The 24,073-nt window shown below is 38.2% G+C and overlaps 1 protein-coding gene across 3 annotated transcripts in view; it reads left to right on the forward strand.

Moving 5' to 3' along the window:
- Positions 1–24,073, forward strand: part of celf5a (cugbp, Elav-like family member 5a) — a 428,125-nt gene that overhangs the window by 388,632 nt on the left and 15,420 nt on the right. For all 3 annotated transcript variants that reach the window (XM_069928064.1, XM_069928065.1, XM_069928066.1), the window contains exons 7-10: positions 19,641–19,788; positions 20,843–20,992; positions 21,861–21,923; positions 23,419–23,496. In XM_069928064.1, the coding sequence (XP_069784165.1) occupies positions 19,641–19,788; positions 20,843–20,992; positions 21,861–21,923; positions 23,419–23,496 (439 nt within the window). The remainder of the gene's footprint in view (positions 1–19,640; positions 19,789–20,842; positions 20,993–21,860; positions 21,924–23,418; positions 23,497–24,073) is intronic.

The following is a 24,073-nucleotide window of genomic DNA, read 5'->3' on the forward strand; positions in this document are numbered from 1 at the left end:
AACAGTCAGGGTTTCCATTCGGATAGCAACTCCATGCAGAAGGTCCAGTTGGTACACTTTGAATCCAATATGAATTGGTACTTCTGTTGACTCAGTATAACGCAGGCCTTCAAAATATGTTGTATCAAAAGGAAGGCTGGTCACTTCAAATGACATTGCATCATGAGATCAACTGGATTTACTCGTCTTATTTGGCACTATTCTCCTTCTCCATTCCTATTGCTTCATGATGGTGCATCGAGAGTATAATGAGCTTTGCTCAAGCATCAGGTGGTGCTTTGAGGAGGACCTGGGAAAAATTGGTATTTAAAATAGGAAGATGCATATACTGAATCTCTCGAGGTAACGGTCATTAACTCAATAAAAAAAATACTACACTGAGAATCAAGACATGAAGATTAATGATTTCAAGACATGAATTCAAATGCCACCAAAGCAGACTGGGAATTTAAAATGCTGATTAAATAATCCAGACTGAAGAAGCTGGGATCAGAATTGATGATCATGAAACTACTAGGCCACGATAAGAACTTATCTGGTTCACTAATGTCCTTTCGGAAAGGAAATCTGCCATTCTTAACTGTTCAAGCCTTTGTGTGACTCCAGACACAATGAGTTAAGGGTGAAAGATTAAATATTTAAAGGGAACATTAGGGAAAACTCCGTCGCACAGAGAGTGGTGAGTGTAGAATGGCTGCCATCTGAAATGAATATGAGGTCAATATTGATTTAAGAAATATTTGGGTACGTACATGGGTGGGAGGGGAATGGAGGGTTTTGGTTCAGGTGCAGGCCAATAGGACTCAGCTGAATAAAAGTTCGGCACAGACCTGATGAGTGAAAGGCCATGTTTCTGTGCCGAAATGTTCTATGGTTCTATGCTTCTAACATGCTTGCCTCTTTGAAATGACTGAGCAAACAATAGCTCCAAAACACAGAAGAATTTTAGAAAATTATATTTGATCGTAATGCACGTGACAGACTGGGTGATAGAGTCAGCCTTGCTGCCTTTCAACCTAATCTGCACTGCATGCACTTCCATTCCTGCACTGTGATCCTTAGTGTCTGCAGGGTAATGGTTGCCTATGTCCTGAGCACAACTCAGATAATATCTCATGAAACACAGAAGACTGCAGACACTGAGATTGTAGTCAAAGCACAGAAATGCCGGCCTCACAATGTCTATAGGAGGTAAAGATAATATTAGCAACATTTTGGGCCTGAGGCCTTCCTCAATATATGAGTTAAAAAAGCCTGGGGAAAGTACGGAGGGGGGAGGAGTACAGACCAACAGATAAAGGGTATTCATTGGATATGTAAAGAATGTGTGAAAAGAGACAAGCATCTGAATTAAAGACACACAGAAATGGTGGAGGATCTCAGCCGGTCTCACAGTGTCCATTGAAGGTAAAAATATATTCCCGAAGGTTCAGGCCTAAGTCCTTCTTCAAGGTATAGGCAAAGAACAGGAAGGTATGCGAACAAAAACCGAAGAATGGCAAGGGGGGAAGCCAAGATCAACAAAAGATATTAATGGATATAATAAAAGGAAAGGAGACAATGTTGGCTCTGTAAAAGGAGACAGAGGGGAAAAAGGAAGAGAGAGAGGGGTGGGGGGGCAGAGCTGGGGGAAAGACAACAGGGGGAAGAAGAAGGGGGAGGGAGTTTAACAGAAACCAGAAAAGTCAATGTCAGTGCCATCCAGTTGGTGGGTGCCCAGACAGATAATGAGTGTTGTTCCTCCAATTTGTGGGTGGTCTCAGTCTGGCTGTACATGAGATCATGAGCAGACACAGAATGGGGCAGGAAATTGAAATGGGCAGCTACTGGGAGATCCACGCTGTTGCGGCAGACAGAGCCAAGGTGCTCAACAAAGCGATCTCCCAGTCTGCGCCAAGTCTCTCCAATGTAGCGGTGGCCATAGAGGGAGCACTGGATGCAATAGCTGGCCCCTGCAGATTCACAAGTGAAATGTTGCTTCACTGGGAAGGACTGTTTGGGGCCCCGAATGGTGGTGAGGGAGTAGGTATGGGCAGCTCCCTTGGCCCCATTCTTCCCCCTTTCTTTCCCAAACCTTTAATTCAGATGCTTGTCTTTTCTCACTCATATCTTGAGGAAGGTCTCATGCCTGAAACGTCAATAATATATCTTTATCTCCTATGGTTGTTGCAACACTGGCTAAGTTCCTTCAGTACTCTGTGCTCAGATAATATCTCACACAGAGGAATACTAGAGGGAGCAGAACAAGATTCAGTTTGCCAGGGAGCAAAGAAGACACAGTGAAGGAAACAAGTTTTATCAAATTGATTTGGGCAGCACGATTGATGAAGCGTTTAGTGCAACGCCTTTACAGCACCAGTGATCGGGACCAGAGTTCGAATACTGCACTGTCTCTAAGGAGTTTGTATGTTCTCCCTGGGTTTTCCCGGTGGGGCGGGGGCTCTATTTTCCTCCCATTGTTCGAATTGTACCAGGGGTTGTAGGCTAATTAAGTGTAAATTTGGCGGCACAGACTCATGCTCCAAAATGACCTGTTACTGTCTAAATGGATTTTAAAATCTTTGTAAAATATGGTGTCCCAAAAAGGCATGAAGATTTGCATGGATTTAATGTGCCCAACAAAAGAGCTCAAATTTAAATTCTTAGTAGGGACTGGGAAAGCAACGTTCCAATGTGCAGCTGTCTGGAATCAGAGAATGGGTTCATTTATTCAAAGCATATACTTCAATCCATGAACCTCAACCTAAAGCAAAAATACCATGGTGGCAAGGCTTCAAATTCTCCCAGCATTACAGAATTATGTGACCTCAAGATGATCATCACTGCTACTTCAGCATAGATTTTAAACCCCTAAGCAAGTTAATACCTCTGCTAAAATAGCAGGCAGGCAGGACATTCATATTAGACCAAGGTGGAATTTCAGTGCAGGAAGGGTTAATTGATCTGTCCCTTTTGAACAATAGAATGCTGCTTATCGTCAGCTTGAAGCAACATTATTTATGCATATTAAAAATGACAAACATCCATACTTCATAATGATCCACAGAGTGGTGCTGACATCATCGAGACAAGCCAAGGAATATTCACCCCAATAAGCAATTAAAATGCATATCCAGCAAGGGCCCATCAGGTTCCATTTCCACAGTAATTTATCTTGGTAAATAGACAATGGATGTCCCTCATTCATCAAGATGATAAAATTATGTTTATGATAAATGAGTTTATAGATAGCTTTGCTGTGCCTTGTTTTAATGGATGATACAATACAGATGATGGTTTCATCCAGCACAATTCAGGCAGCGTCTTGTCCCTTTTCTCACTTATGTGACAATCTTTCCCAACATAAATGATTGTTTACTGAATACAAGGTTTTTAATTTGGGGCAACGCTTCTGTTTGTTTTTCAACCTTCTGCAGAGAGAAGAGGAAAGTTGGCACTCCAGTTAAACACAGTTACAGGGAAAGGAAAGAATCCTCTTATCCTTGTGTCTTCTAGCACCAGTCAGGCTTCTCTTTGGCAGGGCTGCGACAACACTGAGCAAAGGCTCGTTGATTGAGATTCTGTCGGATAATGGGAGAGAGGGGCAGTGGGCATTCAAAGTAAGCAACATGATTGGTACTTTAGCAAGGTGGACTTTCTCTGTATATCACAGAGAAATCCCTTCTCATCCCACGCCAGTGCTGTGCCTGGGATATCTCATTCCAGTCCTTTGCATCTGAACCAGGGGTAAGTACATTTATGGGAAAACCGTACCAATCCATGCAAAACCCTGGGTCAACAAATCTCACCCCAATAATCACAGTTACATTCCAAGATAATGAATTGGCCAATTTTGGCATCCTGAAGGTAAAACATTTCTTCTTTCAGATATTTTATTTGCTATTTATCCCAAAGCCTGGTTATGGTCATGTTCTCTATAACAGACAATTATTGAATTAGAATATGGAGACCCATTACCATAACCAATGAGGTTCTTGTCAATAGAAGCATTGGAGTTGTTCAGCATCATTGGAGTTTAGTTCACGCTGTGAATAAATAAATTTCTTCATTTCTCTAACGTAATATATACACTGAGAAATCCTGGGAACACTCTGCATGCCAGGCAGTATCTGTACAAAGAGAAATGGTTAACATTTCAGGACCGGATCCGATGTTGGGACTTTGTCTCCCACTCCACAGCTACTGTATGATCTGCTCAATGTTTCAGCATTTTCTGGTTTTATTTCAGATTCCTACATTTGCGATTCTCTTTTTATCTTTTCCTCTCTGTTCCATGCCCCAGCTGGTGAAATATCCACTCTGCATAACACTGTAAGAATTTTGTTTGTTACATTGAGACCCTCTGTTATTCATCTAAAGGTGAGTACAGGTCCAGTCTGTTTAATCTTTCCTGATGCCCCAAACCTGTCATCCCAGTGAATGTTTGCTACATTCCTCTATCTTCACGTTTTGTACTTTATTTAGATGCTTTACATAATTTTGTAATATTCATGAATAAGTTTTGCAATGTCCATTATTCAATAGAAATCAAATTCTCTCTAATTACCAGGGACATTTAAAAACTCTTACAAACCTCATTGATTTGGTCAGAGGGAAATCTCTACCCTTACCTTGCCTCCTATTGAAGGCTGTCGCTGTGTCCCAGAAGTCTGGTGCTCAGCACCATGCTGTTTGAGATCTAATTGCTCTACCTTATCACTTAACTCCAAGGTGAGCCTGTACCAGGTAAGTATGGACTGGGACTTGTACTGAATTCAATTAGCTCTAGTTCAGAATATTAAAACTTCAAAACCTCAAGTGCTGTCACTCTTACCTAACCATATAAAGGAAGGAAACTGCAATCAAACAAAATTAGATATTATTTATGTGCTCCCAGTTCATTTTCATTAAAGTGGTATTGTCACTTTAAGAGAATAAACCAAGCTGCAAGCTTTGGAAACTGTGGGCTGACAGGCTGGGGACAACGTGTACTCAAATTCGCTTCTGAAGAGAGAGGGACACAGGTGCAGAGACCATGTGACCAACATATTAAAGAAACAGTACACTGTTTGATTGGGGGCCATTTTAAGGAGACAGCACAGGAGCAGGAGCTCTTTGCTAAAATAGCCTCATGTAGTAATGGACAATTCGCCTGATTTCTCCCTGTAAGGAGGATGAGTGGGCCCCATCGTGGCCAATGGAAAGGTCACTTTTGAAGGGGGAATTAGTGTACCACACCATAACCAAAAAGGGAAGGTCACTTTCAGCTGACCCACCAAAGGGTTCTGGAAGGTTTAGGAAAATCACTTGCTTCATTTCCCCTGCACCAGGAAAAGGGATTTTTTTTATTACCACTTGTCCAAAAGGACATTCACTCTGGAAGTACCTCAACAAGGATTTTGTGAGTTTACAACAGTCTGTCACCCTGGTTTCTCTCACCTACTTCGAGAATACTTCTTTGCATCAATTTCATTTCAACACTGGATTTCTGAGACTGGACTTTGAACTGACATTCCAGAATTGGGCCTTAACTGTAATGGTTTGGGATATTTACACACGCACGCACGCACGCACGCACATGTATTTGTCCATAGTTGGGGGTTAAGTTTATATAAGGTGTTATATGATTGGTAATTAATAAATTAAAATATTATTTTAAATATAACACTGTCTTAGTTAATTTCTATTGCTGCTGTCTGAGTACATAACAAAAATCATGTAAGTAGAAAATTTACATTGAAAGATAGGTATAAGGTGGAAGGATGCTTGTGCGGGCCATAAACAGTGGATAAACTAAATGAGCTGAATTGGCATCTTCTGTATGATAAATGTTGAGTTTTAGTTGGAAGTAAATGGCTGACAGTAAATGAAGAATGAAAATTCTCTGGAATAGAAATGATTCCTTTATTGCTGCTGGAATGTGATTACCAAAGAGTATATTCCATCCTATCAGCTGTGAACTAATATTTCCTAGATATTTCCCAATTTGTGGTTGCCTTAATTCATCGTTGGGACTTGGATCTAGCCTCCAAGTTTTTTCAGTGAACCCATGTTCTTGGCTTCTCTTTTAGTTTCTCATTTAGTTTAGTTTCTCATTTAGTTTATCCACTGTTTATGGCCCGCACAAGCATCCTTCCACCTTATATCTATCTTTCAATGTAAATTTTCTACTTACATGATTTTTGTTATGTAAGTAAATATAACAAATACACACACACACACACACACACACACACACACACACACACACACACGCGCGCGCATGTATATTTGCACACACACGTGCACATGTATTTGTGCATAGTTGAGGGTTATTTGTATTTTTCCATGTACTAGCAATACATTTTTTCGCTACGGATAAAGCTAAATATACAAAAGCAAGCTGGAAGTTATCTAATCCCAAGCCTTTCAGAGGTTGCAAACTACCCAATAAAAATACTGTTGGATCTAAAACTATTTTAATCTTATACGGATATTCTAAAAACAATTGAATTTTCTTCAAAAAAGATTGTATAGGTATACATGACCAAACAGCATGAAAAAAAGTTCCAACCGTATCACTACATCTAAAACACAAATCTGATTCATTAAAACCATATTTTTTTAATTTTTCAGGTGTCAAATACAAATGATGTAAAAAATTGTAATTAATCATTGCATAACATGCATTTATCAATCTAGTTACACTATCATAACAGATATCTAACCAATCCTCTTCAGAAAAAGTAAAACCAATATCCGCTTCCCATTTAATTTTAGATCTATCCCAACCCTTTTTATTCATACCATCCTGTAATATTTGACACATAAATAAAATATGACCCTTCTCTGGTACCTTCATAACAGAAGACTCAAATTTAGTCATTTTAGGTAAAATCATATCTCTACCAAACAAACATTTTACCAAAGATCGAATTTGATAATAAAGAAATAAAGAATTCTTATCAATACCAAAATCTTCCCTCAACTGATTAAAAGATAAAACCTTACTCTCTTTAAAACAATCTCCCAAATTTTTCATACCTTTAAATCTCCCATGCAATAAACTTTGATTATGTATTGAAAATGAAATAAGTTGATTATTATACAACAAAGCCAATTATTTACCCCTAGAACCTATCATTTTATTTTTCTTTATCCATAACTTCATTAAATGTTTTAGTATAGGCACATTATATTGTTGTTACAAATTCATATTCCACTTAAACAAAAATTGATGTATTTCAAATTCAGAAATACTTGCCATCTCAATTTTAGCCCAACTAGGAGGCCGTACCAAATCCATCAATGAATTAATAAATTTAAGTTGGGCTGCCTCATAATAATTTTGAAAATGTGGTAAACGTAATCCCCCTAACTCATATTTCCAAGTTAATTTATTCAAAGCTACTCTCGAAAATTTACCCCTCCATAAAAACTCCTTAACCATTTAAATCTTGAAAAAAAAATTTATCAAGTAAATACGGAATAGATTGAAACAAATATTGTATACGCGGAAAGATATTAATCTTAATTGTACTTATCCTTCCCATTAAATTAATAGGTAAATCTTTCCATTTAGTCAAATCAGTTTTAATTTTTTTCATTAATGGATCATAATTTAATTTATATAAACATTGATAATTAATATTCAAAATTATACCCAGATATTTAATTCGATCAGTCCACTTCAAATTAATAATATTCTTATCAACTGAATAATCTCTTTCACTTACCAGTAATATTTCACTTTTTCCCCAATTAACTTTATATCCAGAAAGACATCCATATTGTATTAAACATTCCTTCAAATGCAAAAGTGACTGAGCTGGATTTGTTAAATACACTAATTAAATAAATTAATTTTATATTCTTCATCTAAAACTTTCATACCTTGTATCTGTGTATTTTGTCATATCAACTGTACTAAAGGTTCAATCACTAAAGCAAACAAAGCTGGTGATAAAGGACAACCTTGACGAGTTGATCGAGTTAACTTAAAAGATTCCGAAATCAAACCATTCGTCAATACTCTAGCTACCAGTTTACTATATAGAGCCCTAATCCAACCAATAAAAGAAGGACCAAACTTCAATTTCTCCAAAACTTTAAACAAAAAATTCCTTTCAACTCTATCGAATGCTTTTTCTGCATCTAAAGATATCACCATCGGATGATCTAAAGTTTGTCGAAATCTATTAATCGAACTAATCACTAAATATTATCTGAAGCATATATATTCTTTATAAAACCTATTTGATCAATATGTATGAACTTTGGTAAAAAAATTAGCCAATCTATTTGCTAATACTTTAGCTATTATTTTATAATCTACATTTAACAACGAAATTGGTCTATATGAAGATACCATCAAAGGATCTCTATCTTTTTTAGGAATTACTGTAATTAAAGCACTGGAACAAGACTCAGGTAAATCATAATATTCTCCAACTTGACATAATACATCCCCAAACCCTATAGATAAATCATAATTTAAAAAATTATAAAATTCAACCGAAAATCCATCATCACCAGGCATTTCCAGAATAGCCATTTTAATTTCCAAATCAATAAATGGTTCTTCTAACTCCTGTATATCTCCATCCTCTAATATTGGTAAATTCAACTGTGATTAAAAAAAACAATCGATCCAGTTTCCTGTTTTCATTCAGATGTATATAACTTTTTATAAAATGAATAAAATTCATCATTAATTTCACGAGGTTTATAAGTAATAAGAGAATTCCGTCTAACAGCATTAATAGTCCTCGATATCTGTTCTTTCTTTAATTGCCACGTCAATACCTTTTGTGCTTTCTCTCCCCATTCGTAATACCGTTGTTTAGTCCTATTAATCACACATTCAAATTGATAAGATTGTAAGGTATTATATTTCAATTTCAACCTAGATAATTCTATTTTCTGATCTTCTGTAGCATCTTTCTGAAATTCCTTTTCTAACTCATCGATCTGTTTCTCTAATTCAAGACTCTGATTTAATTGATTCTTTCTTATTTCAGAAGTATAACTAATTATTTGTCCTCTCAAATAGGCTTTCGTAGCATCCCATAATATAAACTTACTTTGAACAGATTTAGAATTTTCTTTCAAAAAAATTAATTTGTTTTTTCAAAAAAATCGATAAATTCTGTATTTTTAACAACAATGTATTAAATCTCCAATGATAAGCCATTTCAATTTTCTCAGAAGTTTCATATGTAAAATATAACAGAGAATGAAATCACCCTACTTTTATATTCCGCTTGTTGTATTTTCCCTTGTAAATGTGCCGATACTAAAAAGAAGTCAATCCTTGAAAATGATTCATGTCTAGATGAATAAAAGGAAAAATCTTTCTCTGTTGGATTAAGACTTCTCCAAATATCTACTAAATTAAGATCTTTTATCAACGCTTGGACCTGGATTGCCATCTTGGATTTTTTAACTTTCTTCGGAGATTTATCTAATAAAAGTTCCAAAACACAATTAAAATCACCACCAACTAAAATATTATCATTAGCTTGACCCAAACAAAAAAATGCATCCGAAATAAATACTTCATCATCTGCATTTGGAGCATAAATATTAAGTAAAGTCCAAAATTCACTAAAAATCTTACAATTCAATTTAAGAATACATCCTGCCTTTTCCTCCATTGATTGTAATTCAAAAGATAAATTTTTACGTATCAAAATTGCTACACCTTTAGCTCTTGAATTAAATGAAGAAAAATATACATGCCCAATCCAATCCCTTTTTAATTTCCACTTTCCTTCACATTCAAATGTGTTTCTTGTAAAAAGGCAATATCAATTTTCATTTCCTTAATATACACCAAGACTCGCTCACGATTAATCGGACTATTTAATCCTTGAACATTAAAAGTAGCAAACCTCAACTTTGACATATCTACTATTATTACTAAATACCAATAATATCTTTATATAAAAACTCAAATCAAAGTATATAGGCCCTCCAATTAAAAAAAATCAGAAATTAAAAACTAAGAGAAAGTTTAAAAAATTTAAAAAACAAAAAAATACTCCCCCCCAAAAAACTACCAAAAGGTAGTAATCCCCCAAACAAAAATTGGGTATGGGTCACCCACCAGTGGCTGATGACTAGTAAAGAACTTAGTGCAAATCTCTCCCTCTCCAGCCAAACAATCAGTAACATCCAAGTATCATAATAACAAAAGAAAAAATAAAATAAGAAAATTCTTCTTTTCATCCAAAAGACTCCAATCTCGAAGATCCCATTTTGGAAGGAGGTAGACTCTTTTCATTCCCATTTTTCCCATTTCTGCCATTTCTTCCATTTCCAGAGCTCCCAAACTTTTCTTTAGGAGATAATGGTGGACTACGTCTTTGTCCTCTTATATCCAGCAATGACTCAGCAAAAATCTTTGCTTCACAATCAGTTTCAAAAAACCGAAATTGATAGTCTCCATAAAAGACCTTCAACACTGCAGGGTAACGAAAAGTAGACTTATAACCTTTACGCCACAAAACTTCCTAAACTGAATTAAATTAATGTCGACGTTGAATGACATTTTGACTCAGATCAGGATAAAAAAAGACTCTACTATTCTGAATCAATAATGGGGTTTGTCGTCTTGCATTTTGTACTGCAAGTCGAAGTATTGCTTCTCTATCCAAATAACTCAGACATCGAATTATTACCAGTCTCGGGGGTTTACCAACTGAGGGTATTCTTCTTAAAGCTCTATGGGCTCTTTCCAGTGCCAATCCCCCAGAGAAAAATTCTTGTCCTAATATTTGCGGAATCCAGTCTTTAAAGAAATGAAGAGGGTCTTGTCCTTCTACATCTTCTGGCCATATAACATATAACCATATAACCACTTACAGCACAGAACAGGCCAGTTCGGCCCTACTAGTCCATGGTGTAGCAAATCCCCACCCTCCTAGTCCCACTGACCAGCACCCGGTCCATACCCCTCTAGTCCCCTCCTTCCATGTAACGATCCAGTCTTTCCTTAAATGTAACCAATGATCCCGCCTCGACCACGTCTGCCGGAAGCTCATTCCACATCCCTACCACCCTCTGCGTAAAGAAATTTCCCCTCATGTTCCCCTTATAATTTTCCCCCTTCAATCTTAAACCATGTCCTCTAGTTTGAATCTCCCCCTTTCTTAATTGAAAAAGCCTATCCACATTTACTCTGTCTGTCCCTTTTAAAATCTTAAACACCTCTATCAAGTCCCCTCTCAATCTTCTACGCTCCAGAGAAAAAAGCCCCAGTCTGCACAACCTTTCCCTGTAACTCAGACCCTGAAATCCTGTCAACATTCTCGTGAACCTTCTCTGCACTCTCTCTATTTTGTTTATATCTTTCCTATAATTTGGTGACCAAAACTGTACACAGTACTCCAAATTTGGCCTCACCAATGCCTTGTACAATTTCATCATAATCTCCCTACTCTTGAATTCAATACTCCGATTTATGAAGGGCAACATTCCAAATGCCTTCTTCACCACACCATCTACCTGAGCATCAGCCTTGAGGGTACTATTTACCATAACTCCTAAATCCCTTTGTTGCTCTGCACTCCTCAATTGTCTACCATTCAATGTATATGACCTATTTAAATTTGCCTTTCCAAAATGTAGCACCTCACATTTATCTGTATTAAATTCCATCAGCCATTTCTCAGCCCACACTGGCAAACCAACAATTTTCACATTATTCCTTCTGCTTTGATTTTCCAAATAATGTATTTTTCGTTCTAGCTCCTTCTCACGATCTCCTAATTCTGTGACTGATTTTTCCACCTTCAACACTTTTTCTGTGTTAGAAGTCACTTGTTGTTTACAATCCAAAAAAGCAGACTGAAATTTTTTTAAATTCTTTATAAGATGCATCCACACGTTTCTTAATCATATTTAATTCTGAACTTATACCGGCATTCATTTGAACCATCTCATTCATTAGAGATGTCAACACAGGTTGAATAACTGCACTTAATTGCATACATTGTGAATCCGTAAATCTCAGCTCTGCTCTCTCTGACATGGTGGCAGAACAAGGTAACTGCAGCTCCTGCTGCAGTTCAACAAAAGGCATTTTTAAAGATTTACTGCGGGTCTGGACTCCCAGCGACGGCATCCCGACTTCTTCAGGAAGTCGCCGCTGGTCTCCCCCCCCCACCCCCCCCCCCCCCCGCATCTTGTTGTCTTCTCATCTTCTCATCCATTCGCGAAGAAATACGATTTCTTCAGATTGTAATGCTGCCTGATGCATTTCCTTTTCAGCCTCCATTTAGGCAATGAAGAAATTGAGCCTGGGCCCCAGATCTTCAGCACTTCGAAAATGTATTTTCTTTTGAACTTGAGATTTAGTCTTTTTACCATTAGTGGCCATAATAATTCCTTAATACTTTAAACTAAAATTTAAAAAGTTTAAACTTGGAAACAAAGGGTTAAAAAACAGGTATTTAAAAGTCTGGCCAGAGAGGTTGAGATTGCATGTCTAGACTCTACGCCATCTTGCCACGCCCCCCAGCCACCACTCTCTGAATGAAGAAGTTCCCCTCATGTTACTTCTAAACTTTTGCCCCCAACCCTTAATATGACCCCTCGTTCCAATCTCACCTACCCTCAAGGGGAAGAGGGTACTCCATCTATCCCCTTCATAATTTTATATACCTCTATCAAATTTCCCCCCCCCCCTTAACCTTCTATGCTCCAATGAATAAAGACCCAGTCTACTCAATCTTTCACCACTGGCAGAAGAGGCTTGGGAGTCACATGGCTTACATTTGCTAATGTTTTCATCTATTATGAAAGAAAAAAACTGCTTCCAAAGTTAAAAGCCTCTCTCCTCCATGCTCTTAGAGGGGAAAATATTTTACATGGCATAGTTTTGTGTTCTTCAAATTTTAGAAGTTTTCACCACTGGGTTATACTGAATTAGATCTGCAGAACCTGCTGCAAAAGAACACCGTTTAACTTTGATGCTTTCGGAGTTAGAATAAGTAGAAACTATTTAACAACAAGCTTTAAATAACTTTTCAGTGACTTCTGCGAAAGGAAAAGATGAATTTCCATAGACCTTTTCCATTCTTAGTGTTTCCCTGAGAACATTAGAGTCAATTAAATGCAATCTTTATATTAAATACAGTAACCATTTGAACAAAGCTAGCTCCCATAAAAAGCAATCTGATAACTTGTTGATGGGCTCAGTGTTCTTTCAGTGCTCCAGAAAATAGCAGAACTAGGTGCAGGAATTGGCCATTGAGTCCTTCATTCCTGATCCACCATTCAGTAAGTTCATGCCTGATCTTCTCACACAGAGCATAGCGCCACTCTCTTTGGTCCCTCTTGAATCTATAAATTTGTCCGTCACCTTCTCAAAAATAGTCACGGCCTTTGCCTTCACTACCACTGTGGGAGAGAATTCCACAAGTTCACCACCCACTGAATGAAGAAATTTCTCCTCACCTCAGCCAAAATTTCTTGCCTGTCATTTGAGACTGTAATGCTGATTCTAGGCTCTCTGAGTAAAGGAAACCTTTGTTCTGTCAGGTACTGCAGGAATTTTGTAATTAGATATTTTTCTTAATCTGGGATTAATCAGTTTTCCATTTCCTGTTACTCCTCATGCTGATCTGAGCACTAAGGGGTGAAGTGAGGGGCGCATTCTATTCTAAACTCGTATGTTTCAAACCAAGTCGATCTAATACCTCCTTACTCATTCAGCAGTGAGTCTGGGGATCCGTCACCCTTTATGGCAAGTAGATTCTTCCTCAGGTATGGAGACTAAAGCGACATACAGTACTTCGAGAATGGTCTTGTTAATTCCCTATATAATTGTGGCAAGGTATTCTTGTTCCTCAATTGAAAATTCTTTGCTATAAATTTCAGAAGGCCATTTGCCTTTAGAACTGCTTTGTGTGCCTACATATTTTGTGCCAGAGTTTTCAATTGTGTTCTCCAGACTAGACTTGAACCTCAAATCCTCTAAATTAGAGGAAGAAGGACATTGCTAGCTGCTTGGGTAGAATCAAGCTTTGTTCTGAAGCTTTCTCCTGTTCAATCCCATGCCCAAAGGTAACTGATCTTCAATCCTAATCCACCAAATGCTTGGCTGCACGTCTCTTTCTTTCTTTTTAAATTTTTTTTTTATTTGGTAGAGAGAAATATTACATTTTATATTGTCTACATATTAGTTACATAACATTTATACAATGCAATACAGAATATGACTCATAAGTGATTATACATTGTCGTGTATACAAATGCTTGAATAAAGTAGAAATTCCTTTATGAAAACTTCACCTAATCTAATTGAACTAAACTCTTCTACTTATAATGGAAAATAAAAGAAAAAGAAAAAAAAAATTCTAATCCTACCCCTCCCACTAAACAAGGTCACCAGAAAAATCCCTCCCACTAAACAAGGTCACCAGGAAATAATGTGTAAAGAATTGGGTCCTGGCTCCCAGACATTGGACAGGAAACCCCCAGAGCATCCCCACCTATGTATTCAAATTGTGATAATAGTCCATGAATGGGCCCCATATCTTGTCAAATTCAATCCTGATCTCTTTAATGTTGTATTTAATTCTCTCCAAACTCAAACAAGACATAATGTCATCTACCCACTGCATATGCGTGGGTGCTGAGCTATCTTTCCATGTCATTAACATTGCTCGTCTGGCCATCAGTGAAGTAAAAGCTACTATTCTTTTCTGAAATAAGTTGAAGGAAATAATCTCCTCTAGAGAATAGCCAAACAAAACAATAAAAGGCCACGGTTCCAATTTAATCCTAAGAATCTCTGCTACAGTTTTGAAAATTGTTCCCAAAATTCTTTTGTTTTGGACATTCCCGAAACATACGAATCAGAGAGGCCTCAAAGATTTTACATTTATCACATAGTGGATCAACATCAGGATAAAAATTGGATAGTTTAACTTCAGACATATGTATTCTATGTCCCACTTTAAATTATATTAAACAATGTCATGCACAGAATGAAGTATTATTAATTAAATCAAGCATGGTATACCAGTCCTTGTCTGGAATTGATGTACTCAAATCTCATTCCCATTCATTCTTACTTCCCCTCCCTGAACATGTTCTTAGATCCATCAAATTATCATAAATAGTAGCAATAAATCCACCCTGAGAAAACTTTAAATCAAAAAGTAAATCAAGAATATAGATCTCAAGAATCCGAGGAAAATGAAAAGGTTTAGACTGAGAAAAATGCTTAATTTGTAGATAACTAAAAATAATGCCTGTTATTAAGGTTGAATTTAACTGTTAGTTGTTCAAATGAAGCAAAATCCCCTTGAATGTACAGATCCATGAAACATTTTATACCCATCTAATCCACTCCTTGAAAACTGGATCTAAGATAGAAGGTTGAAAAAGATTATTCTTTATAATAGGGCTAGTAAGAAAAACATTGAGAAAGCCAAAGAATTTCCTAAATTGTGCCCAAATTCTGAGCCTATGTCTCGATACCAGGCTCCCTTGTCATTTTCGAAAAGGAAAAGAAGAACCTAAAACTGTCAATGTAGCTAAATTTTTGGAAAAACTCAGTTCCATTTCTACCCAAGAAGGCTGGTCATCTGGGGTATCAAAATATAATAAGCGCTAGTAAATTTCGTATATTGACTGGCCAAGAATAATATCTAATATTTGGAAGCGATGAGCCTCCATTCCTTTTTGGCCTTATTTATACAGGGTTGTTTACCTTGCTCTATATACACGAGGAAATAATCAAAACCAGTGAATAAAAGTAAGTTTTAGGATCAAAAATTGGTAAAGGTTGAAACATATATGAAAATTTAGATAAAAGGTTAATACTAATGGACAGCTCTTAAATGCTATACACCTGCATTCTATCTGCGGGTCTAAGCTTGAAATTGTTGTAGCCAGCTATTTCAATTCCTCATAACTTTTGCACACTGATCCTTTGTTTGGGTGAGGCCAAGAGTATACTTGAGGAACAACACTTATTTATCCTCCACAGCCTTAAATCTAACCACAGAAACATCAATTTCTCTAATCCAAGCCTCTATCAGGTTCCAATTTCCTTCTCTTCTTCACTGACTGCTATTCTTAATTTTCTCTCTAATTCTCATACCCCCCCTCCTAATGTTCTCTCCTTCTTTTCTGTTTCTCTACTATCTTCTATCCCACACTCTATTACCTTTGGCTCTTCCCCAGCTCCTCTCCCTCTTCATATATAAAATATGTGTGTGTGTGTGTGTGTGTGTGTGTGTGTGTGTGTGTGTGTGTGTGTGTGTGTGTGTGTATCATCCCTTTCTACAATAATTTTGATGTGGTCCTGAGGTGAAACATTGTATGACCATTTCTATCCATAGATGCTACCTGTCCACTGGCTTGTTGAGTTTTTCTTTCATTGTTTGTTACCTCTTAAATGCTGTATACTCTCTCGGCAGTGTATTCCAGGTTCTATCCAATCTCAGGTGAAAAAAGGTCCTCTTTATATCCCCTCTAAGTATCTTACTCTTAGTCTTACCTCTTACCTCTTAATCTATGACCTCTAATTTCAGATTTATTGTCAGAGTACATCAATGACATTGCATACAACCCCGAGATGGTAGAAGTGAGAATTGAGCATGTGCTGGGTGGTGTGGATCCTTGATAATTGCTGCTGCTCTCTGACGGCAGCGTTCCCTATAGATGTTCTCGAGGGTGGAGAGGGTTTTCCCTGTGATGTTCTGGGCTGTCCACTACCTTTTACAGGGCTATACGCTCAGGGGTATTGGTGTACCCGTACCAGATAGTAGTGCAGCCGGTCAGCACGTTTTCCCCGGGGTCTCCAGTTTCTTCCCAAAATGTTGTGGGGGTATATGCTAATTGGGTGTAAATTGGGCAGCATGGACTTGTGGGCTGAAATGGCCTGTTACCTTGCTGTATGTCTAAATATTTTTGAATTAAAAAAATAATTGTATAAATCGGATGTTTGTACCAATCTTAGATCTATCATCCTTAGTTACTAATTCAAAGACATTTTTGGAACAGAAAACATTATTAGAATAGAGATCACAATGTCACAAGTGATTATACTTGAGGAAAAATATTTAAAACTCAAGAAAAGGGGCAGAAAGTTGAAGTGGGAAGCCAGCCCGTGCTGATACGAATATAAAACAGTGCCTTTAATGCACTGGAGGTCTGATGTGGAAGAAATGGGTTGAGCTATAGAGTTTGAGTGTGGAGTGGCACTAAGTCCAAGGGATTTGAAAATAGGTCGTTAAAATAAAATAAAATCTTTCCCCATTGTCAAAAATCTATTCATTTTAATGAGCAATGATCAAACAATCCTTGATGAATACAATGTATAATAGAGGAGAGGTGAGGCGGGGTGGGTGGGGTGGGTGGAGAGATATTTGGGAACAATGGGAAACAAGCTCCTTTGTAAAGAACAAGCTCATCCACCCAACAAAACCAAAAGCCATGACATAGTAAGATTGTGCTCCTGCTGGAATTTGGGCTAAGCTGCCAGTTTTACATTGGCTGTACACTGCCAATAACATTGCCATCTGCCAACCATCTGTACAGGAGCTGCATTGGTATCATTGAGGTGTGGTATGAGCAGATGCATGTTAGCCGCTGTGGGCTTGCACATTATTCATGCTGTGCACAATGCAAAAATGCCAGGACACGTGACTGGCGGATTGAAATTGGATCTAATTTGTAGGAAGGGTACTTCAAACGTGAGGCTTTTGCAAAAGGCAGCATCTCAAACTGAAATCCACAGAGGGACAGTGAATTTCTCAAATTAAACCAGTGATGCATTGTCCCACAGAAAGGACATTGTGGCGATAAAAGGAAAGGTTAGAAGAGGGAATGAATTAACCAATGAACTAGCACAGGCATGATGGGTTGAATGGGCTCCTTCTGTGTTAGACTTACGCAGTCTGTTGAGTATATTTTTGCTACACTTGATGCTGGAAACTAGAGAAGAAAACAATCTTTTGTATCTTTTAAAATTTTTATTCACAACATGGTAGAAGCTGATTCTGCCCATTTAAACTCAATTACATCCAAGTTAACCTATAAACCCAAGTGGGAGGAAACTGATGCACCCAGAGTAAACCCACGCAAACACATTGAGAATGTAGAAACTCCTTGCAGCCACAGGCAGTGCCAGATTTGAACCCATCGCTGGTGCTAAAATACCATTGTGCTGTCTGCTTTGCCAACCAAGCTGCCTTCTGGATCAAAGGTTACATGTTCAAGATCCATTCCAGGAGTTGAATATAAAAATCTAGGCATTCGGTGAAGTGTTGAACTGAAGCTCCTTACTTTCTCTTAAGCAGATATGAATTTATTTTATATATTTTATAGAACAATGGAGCTCCCTCCCCTAGTGTTTTGGCCAATATTCATCCTTCAATTTAGGGATCACCAACTAATGTTGGCCTTGACAAGAATGTTCAAATAATTGACATTTCTAAAACAGAGTATTTGCTCACATTGTTATTTAAAGAGCTGGTTGTGCACAAATTGGGTCCCACATTATTGTTGCCACCCACCTCTAAAATAGTTCATTGGCTATAAACTAGTTGGGACCTTTCTAAATGGGTGACCAGGTTCGAATGTCTTCAAAACATTTTCCTTTGCCTACTTAGAATTTAGAGTCTGAAATTACTCTCTAGGTTTAAGAAAGCAATAGCGGAGTTTGTTCGTTCTCCCCGTGTCTGTGTGGGTTTCCTCCGGGTGCTCTAGCTTCCTCCCGCCTTCCAAAGATGTTCGGTGTTGGTAGGTTGACTGGGTGTATTTGGGCAGCAGGGGCTTGTGGGATGTTACCGCGCTGCATCTGAAAAAATTGGGATTCACTAAAGAATTAGTGACCTGAAACAAGAAGATATTTCTTCATCAAAGAGTGGTGAATAAAAAAAACATTTTTTTAAAAACTAAATTACTAATTTTCAAGGGAAGATTTCACCGGTCTGGAGGACTTGAAGGACCTATTTAGAATTTTAATCCCATTGTTCGAGCATACGGGCTCCAAATCTGTAGAAATGCAGAAAATTTACCCCTCAGATTATATGTATTTTTTTCTAATGGAATATAACTTTGAATCTCTGTATGCCATTTTCCTAATGTTAATTTTTTTAAATAAAAAAATGTTTTTGAAGCAATCCAGTTCAATATATAACTATGTTATATATTTTAGTAATTAGATTTTTAGTAGGGTGCAGTGAACTGAGATTTGCTGGTGGTGTGTTAAACTGATAGATGGCTCCTCCCCCATCTGCCCATCTATAACCCTGGTTTCCCGCCTAAACCCTGAGCTCTTCTGAAGACCACTGTAAGACCCTACCCTCAGTTATAAGCTAATCAAAGCATATGTTCTTCTTCCAGCCGTGAGAGCTTTTATTCGTGCTACATAGGGGTAGTAGGGGTACGGTGGGAGGTAAAGATTAGTTGGGGTTTATATGTTTTTTTTTTCCCTTTTCTTTTTTCTATATGAATCAATATGTATTTATAAATTTTGAAACAATGTGATATGTAATTGTCATATGTTGATTTTAAATAAAATATTTTTTAAAAAGTGGTGAATCTTTAGAATTCTCTACCTTTTTCTTTAATTATTTGGAATGGCTGGTTTGATTCCAGTGCAAGGTCATTGTGGGGGAGAAGAGAGATGAACGTGTATATAACTCTTGCTCCCACAGCTGATGCAGCAACAAGCAGCAATTATGGCAGCCACCACGCACACCGGCTACTTAAACCCAACGGCTGCCTTTCCCACTGCACAGATGCACCACATGGCGGCCATCAATCTGAATGGACTCGCAGCAGCGCCTCTCACACCCACATCAGGTGAGGCCTCGCTCCTCGGCTCAGTCAGGTGAGATCCTCCTCTCAGAGCCATTTCCCCGCTCTCGCCCGCCATCCATCTCCAGGGTGAATGTGCAAGGAGCAGTCAGTAAACTTGAGAGAGGGCAGCCAACTTCCAAAGAGCCCCTGGCCAAACTCCAGACCAAAGCAAAGTGCTGGCAGATCTGCCAGAGAGAATTAGATCAACGCCAGGAAAGGAAACATTAATTCTGTAAGGCTAAAGGTGGGGGAAGGTGAGCCTGGGGGCCTAGTAGGCTTCTGCTTTTCAGAGACAAACCATTGCTAAAATAGTCTAAATATTGTCTTCTGTGCAACTAAGTTGAGGTGGGGGGAGGAGGGGGGTGGAATTGCAAACTTGTGCCAAGGGTGGAACCTAAATATCAGTGCTTGAATCCTTGTGTTTCTCGGTCTTGGAAGGATCAGAGCAAGGAGGTGTGATTTGGGATCTGCAATCCTTCACACCTACTGCAATCATGTAGCAAACTGGTCCCTCTTGCAGGCTCATGGTTCCGAATATCATGGCATGACACCAAACAGTACCAACTCTTGGTCTAATTCCACATACCATTATGTTCCTGAAGGTTCGTCCCACACCAGCCTGTTTAAACAGGAGCCCATTAATATTCTGCAAAGCTCTGGGGAGTCTGTGGGTCAAGTGTACCAACAGTAACACTGTTTAACTTGCATTTAAAATGCAACTTAAACAAAGAAAACACTCTGAGGTATTTCACGGAGATTAAATCAGAACCAAGTGGCCTGGGCCAAGAGACTTGGTTGGGAACACAGCAGCTAACAGAGGAACAAAGCAGATTCTCTGCACGCTCAGGACTTTTCAAGGAGAATTATGGATGATGTCGTAACAACCTCTGCTCCATTTTTTGCATTGAATTTCCAGTTTAGTTCTTGACCCCAATCAAGCACTGCACCCAACATTCCTCAGCTCATCAATGAGCTGGATTTTAGCAGTGGTTCAGTTCACAAAAAAAATTGGTGAGCACATTTAATCCTTGGAGTTTTCACCCTCTGTGTCTTTCAGGGCTGTCCTCTCCTCCAGGAATTGCAGCCCCTGCTGTGCCCAGCATTGTGTCTCCGATAGGGGTGAATGGCTACACCGGGCTCACTGCCCAGCCCAATGGGCACCCTGCAGTGGAGGCTGTCTATACCAATGGAGTTCACCCTTACCCAGGTACCTTCAGTCTGCATTAGAGCATCATTGCCAACTCTTGCTTTCATATCCCATTTGTGCAGTAATCTAGCTTTTCTGAATGATACCATGTGTCATAAATGCATCAAGCAGCTAAAACATGAATCTTAGCATCAGATATATCAATGAAAAATGTGTTACTAATTGTCTATACATTGTTTGTGGCAAGTAAATCAATGAGGCAATCTGGGTCATACACTAACTTGTTTCTTGATCTTATTTCCTCTATTTTCTTTCCCTTCATCTTTATAATTTAATTCCCTCCCCTTCCATTACTTTCCCTTTTCTCGCACTTCTTAACACGCCTGTCACTTTACTGGCGTTTCTTGATTTTCCTCAAATATCTTCTCTAAAAATTGAAAACTTCCTTTGTTTTCTGTGGCTTTAAAACCTTCTTGATTGTTTTCATTCTCTCTCCACTTTTGCCTTTCGTTCTCGTTCATCTCCTCTTTTCCCTTTTTCTCATTTACTCCATCACCTCCCCTTCTCTCCAATATTCTCTTCATTACTTCCCATTTCTTTCAATTCTTTCCTTCAACGTACACTTCGCGATCACTTTTTCTATTCTCTAATCTAACCTTGCCCTCTTTCCCTTTTCCACTCTTTGTATCTCATTTCTCACTCTCTCTTATGTCATCTCTTCTCCGTCCTTCCATCTCCCATTTTATTTTTCCTTTGTTCTATCACTCTTATCTCTCATCTCCTGTAAATTATTCCTGGCTCTCAATTTCTAACATTTCATCTTCTCTCCATCACTTCTGCTTACCATCTCAATGTCAATAATTGTTCCCACCTCAATTCCATCTCTCACCTCCCCCCTCACCTTTCTGCCCTTCCCAACTCACTTTAGCTCAAAGTCCTTCTGCAGCCGATGCCTTGCAGCAAGCTTTCACAGGGGTACAGCAGTACACAGGTAAATTGCACGTATTTCTTTTTCAATGCATTTCTGTAAGCTTGAATTGTTTTTATAATACTGTCTGCTTGCAAGAGGCATAAATGAGTTACTTTTGTTCAATAACTGAATAGCCAATTTGCAAAAAGGGAAGGGATATTTGACGTTTAAATTCTGTTTCATTTATGTTTTAAAATCTACTGCTGTCCTTCAAATTGAAATTACTTAATCAAGTGGGAAAGGAAGAGTAAACTGGTTGTAAATATGATTGACTTCCAAGAGATGCGTGTATCTCAAAGCAGACGAGGCAATGATAGCTTGTCACAAGATGTAGACAGGATGAAGAAGGCTCTTAATTACCATTAAAATCCTTGTATCAATTGCTCCAATTTATTAATGAACACTTCAGTTTTACAAAAAAAACATTTACCTTTTTCTCCCCCAACAGCTTTAAGTAGATAATGAATTCACTTTGTGTTATATTGATAATGAATTGTGCTGTTTTCCAACTTTACTTCAGAACATAAGATATAAAAGTAAGAGGTACACTTTTGGCCCGCATATCTGCTCATCGTCGAGTAAGATCAGGACTGATCCTTTACCTCAATCTCACATCCCTGCAAATGTTTTCCAAAGTATTTGATAGAGTTTTAATTTTCTAATTACAAAAGACAATTTCAATAGTCACAAGATGGTTAACATCCCAATGAAGTTCACTTTTAAGTGACAAGATGGTACAAAAGTGGGAGACCCCCCCCCTCCGCCTCCCCCCACCATCTGCTCTCATTTCATTGCCACCATCTTTATGCTATTTGTTTGTGGAAAGGTTGGAATGGATGGATTATTGAAACATGAAATGACCAATCTAAACTAAAACATCCTGAGACAGACAGTGGCGTTTTTGATTGCAGAAGCTTTGTTTGGGTAGTGGAAGTGCCCTTCCAATAGTTTTTAACTCAATAATCCTTAACATTTTCAAAGGTTTAGAATTCAAGCAAAAAACATTTTGGGGTTTTGGTTATAATTTTAAAATCTTGTGGATATAAAAACCATGGGGAGTTGGAGAACAAACAAAAAGCATTCGTCAATGAAAGGTTGTTCTTATCTCTCTCTCTCTCTCTCTCTCTCTCTCTCTCTCACTCTCTCTCTCTCTTTCTCTCTCTCTCACTCTCTCTCTCATCTTAGTCTTTGGTGAGCCATAGATTCATAACATGTTGAAATTGAACATTTTGATCAATTTCTGGTGTGTGTGGCAAAAATGGCCTTTTCTGTACACTCAATGTAGATTCAGTTAATCACAGTCTTCCTGCAAAAATAATGACTGCATGCTTCTATTTTATGGACAATTTTCCTGCAGGGATAAGTTTCTAAAGTTTTTCTTTTGGTGTCTTCTCTTTTGCACATACGGCCAGGCAATGACGGTTGCATTGGGGGAAAAAATAATGGATGGTCAAATTACAGTCTGAGATTTATCAGCCAAATTGACAATTTCATTCTCTTGTAATTTTATGAGCAGCCATGTATCCGACAGCGATTGCCCAGATCAGTCAAGCATTTCCTCAGCCTCCACCCGTCGTTACACAACAAAGAGAAGGTGAGTAACTATCCACAGTAACAACTCCTTCCCTGGAACTTGCCTCCCTTAGCTGTGACCCTAACTCCCAAAAGCACAACAATGACTGCCTTGTGAGGTAAGGGCAGCAGGTGCCCAGGAAAACATTGGGTTGCCTTCCAAGTCCAGTGCTATCCTGACTTGAAGGTATCTCCCAGTTCCTTCAACACTGCCTGGACTTCCCTCCACAACAATGCGGTGGAAAGGTCCAAGAAAAGGTGGTTTTTCATCATTTTCTCAAAGCCAATTAGGAATGGGCTATAAATGTTGGTCTTCAGAAAGTATATGAATGGTCTTAATAGTTGTGGGGCATCAGTGAAATTGTGTGCAATGGGGGAGAGTGAGTGCGCTGAGGGAACTCGCTTGAATTTTTATCAATTCTGTCAAAGTCTAATCTTAAAAAAAAGAATGAAGTAATATGAAGTGACAAGCAGGCTAGATAAAGGAGATGCAGTGAATGTAATGTATTTGGATTTTCAGAAGGCCTTTGACAAGGTGCCGCACATGAGGCTGCTTAACAAGATAAGCGCCCATGATATAACAAGAAACATACTAGCGT

Source organism: Narcine bancroftii, chromosome 3 (assembly GCF_036971445.1).
Source record: "Narcine bancroftii isolate sNarBan1 chromosome 3, sNarBan1.hap1, whole genome shotgun sequence".
In the NCBI taxonomy this organism is placed as follows: Eukaryota; Metazoa; Chordata; class Chondrichthyes; order Torpediniformes; family Narcinidae; genus Narcine; species Narcine bancroftii.